At 39.9% G+C, this 10,736-nt stretch overlaps 1 protein-coding gene across 2 annotated transcripts; it reads left to right on the forward strand.

Annotated features, from left to right (window-relative positions):
- Nucleotides 1-40: 40 nt before the first annotated feature.
- Nucleotides 41-10,736, forward strand: LOC110453710 (COMM domain-containing protein 9-like). Of its 2 annotated transcripts, XM_021502795.1 has the most exons (6): nucleotides 41-181; nucleotides 3,909-4,040; nucleotides 6,032-6,116; nucleotides 7,209-7,298; nucleotides 8,219-8,322; nucleotides 9,853-10,736. In XM_021502795.1, exons 1-6 carry the CDS (start codon nucleotides 137-139, stop codon nucleotides 9,991-9,993), a joined length of 597 nt encoding a protein of 198 aa, XP_021358470.1. In that variant the 5' UTR covers nucleotides 41-136; the 3' UTR covers nucleotides 9,994-10,736. The 2 variants fall into 2 exon arrangements, with proteins under 2 accessions (XP_021358470.1, XP_021358469.1); XM_021502794.1 differs by lacking the exons at nucleotides 6,032-6,116; nucleotides 7,209-7,298; nucleotides 8,219-8,322; nucleotides 9,853-10,736 and having other exon boundaries at nucleotides 60-181; nucleotides 3,909-5,383.

Consider the following 10,736-nt stretch of genomic DNA (forward strand, 5'->3'; position numbering starts at 1 on the left):
ACGTGATTAAGGGCGAAAAATGATTGGTTAAAAGAAAATATCGCTCAGCTGTCATCTGACTTCAATTCAGCTATCTGATTGGTCGAAACCAAAAGGTATCGATTGAGCTATAAACAGATGTCACGTGATTCACAAAATGGCGATACAATGCGATTTTGACGCCCTTTCAGTCCTGTTGCAGGTAATGTGAATGTTTGTACAGTAACGAGTTGGCCCTCGTTGATCTTTCATAGGGGCCCGATGAAAGTATTTGTTTGCATAGGTCATTTATATTTGCAAGAACTTAAGTATGCTTAATAAATCGCAAATCACCCCCCTCTAGTCGATCACTGTTATGATATGCTGAGAATGCCAGTTGTGGAACTGACTCTGTTGTCTGCAGAATGTCATCCTTATTTTTAACATCTGATATATTGAGAGGGTCGCACGCGTTAATAATTGGAATGTGGATCGAAACTTCATAATGGTCCGATTCAATAAGTAAATGTGGACTATTCACGAAACAAGTTGGGGTGTTCGGAACATCCGCTCATTCGAAAAATGTACTAACAACTCCCAAATCTTCTCAAATAAGGAGGAATAAACTCCAAACTCGGACACACTTCTAAGTATATAGTGGTGTACATGATCATGGGCAAGAAAACATCAAAATTCTACACCCTCAACAACCACATCTTAGAGGAAGTGCAAGACAGCCCCTATCTTGGTTTACAAATATCATCAGACCTAAAATGGACCACACACGCAAAGTAGCCAAGAAATCACAATCAACTATGGCCTTAAAAAAGCTTCCTATGCAGGAATCTTAAACACTGCACCTTGGAATGAAGGAAAACCGCCTATATCTCAATGGTAAGATCTGTAATGGAATACGACGCCACTATATGGGATCCATACCAAAAAGCAGACTAGGACAAACTAGAACGCATCCAGCGCAGAGCGATACATCTCATCAAACAAGACTACAAGACCAGAAAGACGGGATGCATAAACAAGATGGCATAAGATCTTGAGCTGCAGACACTAGAATGCAGAAGGAAAAGCCTCCGTCTAGTGCTCTTATATAAGGTGGTTGAGGGGTTGGTCCCGGCACTACCCCTTAAAGATTTTTTGATTAAATCAATAAACAAAAGACAAATCAGAGCAAAGAAGTTCAGTGGCTGTGTCACAAACAACATCGTAACAAAACATGTTAAAAACAACTCAAAATGTTTTTAAAATCCTGCAAGCCCAAACAGAACAATACAAGAACTCATACTTTGTGAGAACTGGCATAGACTGGAACCAACCATTTTAAATGGGCACACTCGCTTTTTCTGAATGGGAGTAAGGTAGTAAAATATAACATATACTGACATAAATATATATCACAGTATATATGATCATTGGGGGTGTCATTTTTACTGAAAGTCGATCTAAACCCGTAAAACATGTAAAATTACTTGAATACCTTAGTTTAGGTCCAAATATAGCTGTAACAAATTCTTAGGTCCCTGTGTACAGTTGTACATAGTGGTGTATAATATAATGTCCTACACTATAAGTACTGATAGTAAAGTATAATACATTTAGTTGCATTAATATACAATGACATTCATTGTAATCTTTCAGCAAATACACGTATTAAAATGAGTCGCATCATGATCTAGTATGAAACAATGCTATACCATTATAACACAACAACATGTTACATATATCTAATTGTAATCTACTATTATCTAGCACAGAAGTAGAATGTATTTCTGTTTACTTTAGTTCGGGTAATAATGTATAATTCAATGACCTATTGAGACTTATGGTAGTAGTTTCATACCAAAGACACATTTGTACGTGAAAGGAGAACTCTGCTTGTAATAAGGCACATTTGTACGTGAAAGGAGAAACCTTTGCTTGTAATAAGGCACATTTGTACGTGAAAGGAGAAACCTTTGCTTGTAATAAGGCACATTTGTACGTGAAAGGAGAAACCTTTGCTTGTAATAAGGCACATTTGTACGTGAAAGGAGAAACCTTTGCTTGTAATAAGGCACATTTGTACGTGAAAGGAGAAACCTTTGCTTGTAATAAGGCACATTTGTACGTGAAAGGAGAAACCTTTGCTTGTAATAAGGCACATTTGTATGTGAAAGGAGACACACCTGCACTTGTAAGAAGGCACATTTGTACCTGAAAGGAGACACACCTGCACTTGTAAGAAGGCACATTTGTACGTGAAAGGAGACACCTGCACTTGTAAGAAGGCACATTTGTACGTGAAAGAAGACACCTGCACTTGTAAAAAGGCACATTTGTATATGAAAGGAATCACCTGCACTTGTAAGAAGGCACATTTGTACGTGAAAGAAGACACCTGCACTTGTAAGAAGGCACATTTGTACATGAAAGGAATCACCTGCACTTGTAAGAAGGCACATTTGTACGTGAAAGAAGACACACCTGCACTTGTAAAAAGTCACACCTTGAAGAATCATTTGTACTTGAAAGGAGACACACCTGCACTTGTAAGAAGGCACATTTGTACGTGAAAGGAGACACCTGCACTTGTAAGAAGGCACACCTTGAAGAATCATTTGTACGTGAAAGGAGACACACCTGCACTTGAAAGTAGACACACCAGTAAGTTTATTGATATATTGACTTAGATGTAAAAAAATAAATAAACAGTATATACTGTAGAGTGCCATCTATCCAAACTTTTAAGCCATACATCCCCCAATGAATAGCTTGCTTTAATACTGAGAACATCTGTATTTCAATCAAATCAGCCTTCTAGAAACTCCTTCAGAGTGATGGAGACTCACAAAATAGAACATAAATTCCTCATCAGAAGGTTCACCATCTAAACAAAGATCAGATACCTTTAAAGTCAAACAATATTGCTTAAGGAAAAGCACAAACACAGTAGACTTTGGTTTGTTTGTGTTTTACATCCTATTAACAGTTATGGTCATTTTAGGATGTGTCAGGTTTTGATGGTGGAGGAAAGCCAGAGTTCCTGGAGAAAAACCGACCTACAGCCAATATCTGGCTACTGCCCCATGTAGGTCTCGAACCCGCGAGCCAGTGGTGGAGGGCTAGTGGTAGCAGAATGTCTTAACGCCTTAATCACTTGGCCACTGCGACCCCCCAGTAGACACCTGGACATTTACAATCGGGGAAGGTTTTAAACTTGTCTACAAAAAAGTACTTAGATGGACACTCACAAGGCATAGTAGACAACAGCCTCAACAAAGATGACCCAGAGAAGGACAGTCAGTGCTGTCATCCATGATTTGAAGGAAGTTGGCCATTCCTGACTTCTACGATCTTGAGGAAGACTATATGTCACTGCTGACATCAATAATTTGAAAGAGGATGGCCACTGCTGAATTTGATGACCTGAAGAAGAATGGTCTGCTATATATATTGCAGTTGGTCACTCCTTGCCTTGATGATCTGAAGGATGACAGCCACTGTTGACATCGACAGTCATAGTTGGTATTGACGACCTGAAGGATGACAGCCACTGTTGACATCAACAGTCATAGTTGGTATTGACAACCTGAAGGATGACAGCCACTGTTGACATCGACAGCCGTAGTTGGTATTGACAACCTGAAGGATGATGGCCGCTGTTGACATCGATGAACTGAAGGATGACAGTTGGTGTTGGTATTGATGTCCTGGAGGAGGAGTGTCACTGCAGACATCAATGACCTAATACAGGTGTATCATTGAGAGAGTCTGGGATATGAAAAGATAATTTAGTCTGAAGTCTGCAAAGATTAGTTATCTATATGATACATGGTAACAAGTGAGAAAAAAGGGGGGTAATATTTCACTAACTATTTGATAAATCAATTGTTATGTAGTATTTACCTTTGTGCAGAAAAACAGACACAACTGAGTTATTTTTCTTTTATTTACAGGCGTCTTCTAAAGATGTGGTATTACGGATCTGTAACGAGTCATTTATTAACAGAGACAAACAGCAATATTCTGAAAGTGTGTTAGCCAGTGTGGGGGATGTCCTCTCTCTGGACACAAACAAGAGTAGACAGGTAAGGTGTAGGGATGTCCTCTCTCTGGACACAAACAAGAGTAGACAGGTAAGGTGTAGGGATGTCCTCTCTCTGGACACAAACAAGAGTAGACAGGTAAGGTGTAGGGATGTCCTCTCTCTGGACACAAACAAGAGTAGACAGGTAAGGTGTAGGGATGTCCTCTCTCTGGACACAAACAAGAGTAGACAGGTAAGGTGTAGGGATGTCCTCTCTCTGGACACAAACAAGAGTAGACAGGTAAGGTGTAGGGATGTCCTCTCTCTGGACACAAACAAGAGTAGACAGGTAAGGTGTAGGGATGTCCTCTCTCTGGACACAAACAAGAGTAGACAGGTAAGGTGTAGGGATGTCCTCTCTCTGGACACAAACAAGAGTAGACAGGTAAGGTGTAGGGATGTCCTCTCTCTGGACACAAACAAGAGTAGACAGGTAAGGTGTAGGGATGTCCTCTCTCTGGACACAAACAAGAGTAGACAGGTAAGGTGTAGGGATGTCCTCTCTCTGGACACAAACAAGAGTAGACAGGTAAGGTGTAGGGATGTCCTCTCTCTGGACACAAACAAGAGTAGACAGGTAAGGTGTAGGGATGTCCTCTCTCTGGACACAAACAAGAGTAGACAGGTAAGGTGTAGGGATGTCCTCTCTCTGGACACAAACAAGAGTAGACAGGTAAGGTGTAGGGATGTCCTCTCTCTGGACACAAACAAGAGTAGACAGGTAAGGTGTAGGGATGTCCTCTCTCTGGACACAAACAAGAGTAGACAGGTAAGGTGTAGGGATGTCCTCTCTCTGGACACAAACAAGAGTAGACAGGTAAGGTGTAGGGATGTCCTCTCTCTGGACACAAACAAGAGTAGACAGGTAAGGTGTAGGGATGTCCTCTCTCTGGACACAAACAAGAGTAGACAGGTAAGGTGTAGGGATGTCCTCTCTCTGGACACAAACAAGAGTAGACAGGTAAGGTGTAGGGATGTCCTCTCTCTGAACACAAACAAGAGTAGACAGGTAAGGTGTAGGGATGTCCTCTCTCTGGACACAAACAAGAGTAGACAGGTAAGGTGTAGGGATGTCCTCTCTCTGGACACAGACAAGAGTAGACAGGTAAGGTGTAGGGATGTCATCTCTCTGGACACATACAAGAGTAGACAGGTAAGGTGTAGGGATGTCCTCTCTCTGAACACAAACCAGAGTAGACAGGTAAGGTGTAGGGATGTCCTCTCTCTCAAAACAAACAAGAATTGACAGGTAAGGTGTAGGGATGTCCTCTCTCTGGACACATACAAGAGTAGCCAGGTAAGGTGTAGGGATGTCCTCTCTCCCAACACAGACAGGAGTAGACAGGTAAGGTGTAGGGATTTCCTCTCTCTGGACATAAACAAGAGTAGAAAGGTAAGGTGTAGGGATGTCCTCTATCTCAAAACAAACAAGAATTGACAGGTAAGGTGTAGGGATGCCCTCTCTCCCAACACAGACAAGAATAGACAGGTAAGGTGTAGGGATGTACTCTCTCTGAACACAAACAAGAGTAGACAGGTAAGGTGTAGGGATGTCCTCTCTCTGGACACATATAAGAGTAGACAGGTAAAGTGTAGGGATGTCCTCTCTCTGGACATAAACAAGAGTAGACAGGTAAGGTGGAGGGATGTCCTCTCTCTGGACACAAACAAGAGTAGACAGGTAAGGTGTAGGGATGTCCTCTCTCTCAACACAAACAAGAGTTGACAGGTAAGGTGTTGGGATGTCCTCTCTCTGGACACATACAAGAGTAGACAGGTAAGGTGTAGGCATCTATCAACACCGGAGTAGACAGATAGATAGAGTTCAGAGTTGTCCCTTAGCAGACTTCCCCATTAATTCCCCTTTAACTACATTAATTAATTACACTTATTTAAAAAAAAAAATGCATGATAAAGAAGTCTCTATTACATTTAATTATATACAGAACAAATACTTTTGTATATTGGTCTCATTTGAGGATTGTTTTCCAGTTGGTGCGGTCACTTGGTGCTCTGTTGAAGACAGCAGTATTCCATGGAGACTCAAATCCCTCCAGTCTTCAGTCTCTATTTCCAAGTAAGTACAAACCTTAACAGCCATGCTTATTTTATGTAACAGGAAAGAGAGTAGTGAGCTTATATTTGGGATCAATTGAGATATAGGGGAATAGCGCGAATATGCTAAATGGAAACTCTAACAGACACACAAGACAAACTATATATGTCCTTCACTTGAATGGGGTAAAAACAAACACTTTTACCCATAAATGAAGTGTAACAGGAAAGAGAATAGCGTGTTTCCACCGGGGATCGAACCTGAGATTCCTAGGTTTCTAGTCCGACCCAGGTTCTACCTCCCTGTCACCACAGGAAAGGCCATGGACACTATTTTGTAACAGGAAAGAGAGGAGTGTGCTTTCATTGGGGATCGAACCTGCGTTCCCAGACTTCCTAGTCGAACGCTCTACTACAGAGCTATAGGGAGCTATAGGGAATACCATCTAGTGCGAAGCTAGAAGGCGACCGTAATCCTGTGTACAATCAAAATCTGCCACATTCACATATGCTACAGGACTGACTTAGAACATCGAATAGTGGTGAAAAGTGTGCTCAGTTTTTATACCCCTTTTGAGGATTGGAGTACTTTCTGGTAAATAGTATACACAGCTTTAAATAAGTAAATAACTTGTGCTCAATCCTTTTGTTGAATCACAATGCAATACCTGATTAACTTTTAGAATCTTCAGTAATCAGGTGCTCGCTGCATTGCCTAAAGCATGCATACAAATTACATCAATCTTTTGGTACTCAAAACAGAATTTCAGGGCCTTGTGCAGTGATATTGTCAAAAGAATTTTTGCACTGGTTCAGGATAAGCTTTCAAATTCAAAGTATTTGTAGAAAGAATTCATAGATTTTTGATGTAAAAGATGTGCAGTTTAGGTTACCTCACAAGCGTTAGCTGTAGGGAATTTCCCTTTAGCTCAGCGGTAGAGCATCGGGTTGGAGAGCCAAGGGTCGCAGGTTCGAGCCCAAATGACGACATTATCTTTATCACTATTCCTCATCCTAATAGATATATTTATGAAATGTTTCTTATTCTTAAATACCCTCTTAGATAAACAATGGTCTATCAAACCAATATATGTGTATGAGATTTTTTTTCCAGGTAATTTTCACAAAAATCTGAGAGATCTATTAGTGAAGACAATGATGGAAAATATGAACAACTGGAGAAACAGTGCCTTAAATAATCAGGGTGAGTAGGACCTCAAATAAACTCAGTCATGTTAAGTTCTAATTTTGCTATATTTACAGTCACCAGCGAAGGCACGAAATTAATTACAGTCAAAATTATACCATGAACCTAATTATAGAGATAAAAGACCTTTTACTGCCAGATAATGGAGATCAAACCAATTCTATATTGTATATTACATTATTTTGAAAAATTAAATAAAAATCCAACACCAAAATACAAAAGTACCTTCATGAGTGTAATATTTTCACCTGGCAATATTACGCGAAATTAAATTGACGCAAACTAGTACTGATCGGGACAACGGCAAAATATTAGCCCGACGAAACTAAACATCTATACAGTATCGTTGTGAAGGGGAAGAAATCAAAACTCAGTGTTTAATGTTCAGTATATTACTTATTATAGTTATTTTCACAATATAGTTGTACAATATTTTTGACAATTTCAACATGACAGTGGACATTCTGTAAAGGCTATACTGTATACCTTACTATGTCAATGTAACCGGAAACATTTTCTGAAAAAGTTCTATAAACCCAACATTTTCAAAAAGACTAAATCAACATTGCACAAACCTGTATAACTTCATGTGAATTTTGTGAAAGTGAAAATTACACTACAAATTCCAAACTGTGAAAACAATACAGAGCTGATGATAAAGAGACTCTCATAATGTACTCTGTAAACAATGATATCATATTTAGTAAAACCAACCAATCTACTGTTTGCTCCACAACTGACATCCTATTTCTGTAATTTCAATATGTTAGTGTTCGGCACTACCTTATACTTATGTATATCCTGAATTTTAATCATACATCAGCTGGTTGGTAATGTGATGCTGACTTATTATTTGTCCTATATCTATATTATAAATTGCACTTTGAACATGAAATAGGGTCACAATAACATTTCAGTATCCTTGCCGCGCTTGGTAGACTTTGACTGGAGGGTTGACATAAAGACATCCTCGGACACAATCACTAGAATGTCCGTCCCCACCTGTGTTCTACAGATGAAGGTAAGACCTCCTCACTAGAATGTCCGTCCTCACCTGTGTTCTACAGATGAAGGTAAGACATCCTCGGACACAATCACTAGAATGTCCGTCTCCACCTGTGTTCTACAGATAAAGGTAAGACCTCCTCAAACACAATCACTAGAATGTCCGTCCCCACCTGTGTTCTGCTGATGAAGGTAAGACCTCCTCAGACACAATCACTAGAATGTCCGTCCCCACCTGTGTTATACAGATGAAGGTAAGACCTCCTCAGACACAATCACTAGAATGTCCGTCCCCACCCGTGTTATACAGATGAAAGTAAGACATCCTCGGACACAATCACTAGAATGTCCGTCCCCACCCGTGTTATACAGATGAAAGTAAGACCTCCTTGGACACAATCACTAGAATGTACGTCCCCACCTGTGTTCTACTGATGACGGTAAGACCTCCTCGGACACAATCACTAGAATGTCTGTCCCCACCTGTGTTATACAGATGAAGGTATGACAACTTCGGACACAATCACTAGAATTTCTGTCCCCACCTGTGTCCTACAGATGAAGGTAAGACCTCCTCGGACACAATCACTAGAATTTTTGTCCCACCTGTGTTCTACAGATGAAGGTAAGACAACCTCAGACACAATCACTAGAATGTCTGTCCCCACCTGTGTCCTACAGATGAAGGTAAGACCTCCTCGAACACAATCACTAGAATTTCTGTCCCACCTGTGTTCTACAGATAAAGGTAAGGCTCTCGGACACAATCACTAGAATTTCTGTCCCCACCTGTGTCCTACAGATGAAGGTAAGACAACCTCGGACTCATTCATTAGAATGTCTGTCCCCACCTGTGTCCTACAGATAAAGGTAAGACAACCTTAAGACTCTTTCACTAGAATGTCTGTCCCCACCTGTGTCCTACAGATGAAGGTAAGACAACCTCGGACTCATTCAATAGAATGTCTGTCCCCACCTGTGTCCTACAGATGAAGGTAAGGCTCTCGGACAAAATCACTAGAATGTCTGTCCCCACCTGTGTCCTACTGATGAAGGTAAGACAACCTCGGACTCATTCACTAGAATGTCCGTCCCCACCTGTGTTCTACAGATGAAGGTAAGACAACCTCGGACTTATTCACTAGAATGTCCTTCCCCTGCTGTATTCTTCATATGAAGGTACAACGTTCTCACTAGAATGTCTGTCCCTACCTGTGTCCTACAGATAAAGTTAAGACGTCTTTATTGAAATCATTTTGATGGAAGTCACTGTTTTTTAAAAAAAGAATGTATTCAGTCAAATACGTAGACAGTATTATTTTTCAAATCTTTAAAATTGTCAAATTACTCAATTACTTAAAACTTGAAAAACACTTTATAGATGCGACAGCCTTATGTTATTTCTTCATGTTTCTCCTGTTACAATAAGTTCTTAGAAAAAAATGATTTTCTTTTTGTCTCTGAAGATTGTTTGAACAAAGAATCAAACCGTTTTTCAAATATATATATAGATCCATTTGTTACCCGAGATTTTTTCTCCCTCTAGGTACAGGAGAATGCGACAGAAGTTGATAAAACCCCGGAGGTGGAACATGTCAATGTTGAACTGTCAAAGGAAACATTGGATACCATGTTAGACGGACTATCTAAAATCCGCGACCAGTTGTCCTCAGTAGCTAAGCGGTGACACGACCTCGTCTCATGATATGACCAATCATCAGTAAGCTGTCCCAAGTGACTAATGTCCGTGTTGAACATGGTTTAAAGTCAACACAAAGAAAGCTTAAGGAAGTGCTAATCTATAAAGAGAGAGACGATACAATGTTAATTTCAGGATGCTTGGTTCCTACTTTAGATGTAAAATTTTAGTTTTTATTATACCGAGAAATTGTAAGGGAAATACCCTAAGTTTTATGGAGATTACTTAGTGACTGGGTTGTCACACACCAGTTACGCTTGCAGTATTGGATCTAGAAATCCCATCGCAGCTGTAACACGATATGCGTAGTGATGGTAGGATTTATTGCGATATTAAAAGTGTAACTATTGCCAGAATCTGATAGTTATAGAGCTGTTCTTTTCGTTGAATATTAATGCTGGTTTCAATGATAAAAGATTCAATATTTAAGGTTTTTCTTAGGTGTGAATTGTTTCTTTACATGCATAGTCCTGACAATGTAATGTAAAAGGACTAAACTGTAATTTGGTTGCTACCATCGTAGTAGGCTACAATGAGCAATATGTTCATAATGAAATGTAGACTGGCTTCATTAGTTCATGGATTACATTTAAACTGTAGTTTCATACAGCCACACTCGAGTCCATGAACACATAAGGTGAACAGTGGGACTAGTGTTATACATAATTTGAATATACAGCATAACCTGGTATACTGCCACCATTTTTCTGGAGAAATTTTCACAAAAAGAG

The sequence above is a fragment of the Mizuhopecten yessoensis genome, unplaced genomic scaffold, assembly GCF_002113885.1.
Source record: "Mizuhopecten yessoensis strain PY_sf001 unplaced genomic scaffold, ASM211388v2 scaffold7491, whole genome shotgun sequence".
Taxonomy (NCBI): Eukaryota; Metazoa; Mollusca; class Bivalvia; order Pectinida; family Pectinidae; genus Mizuhopecten; species Mizuhopecten yessoensis.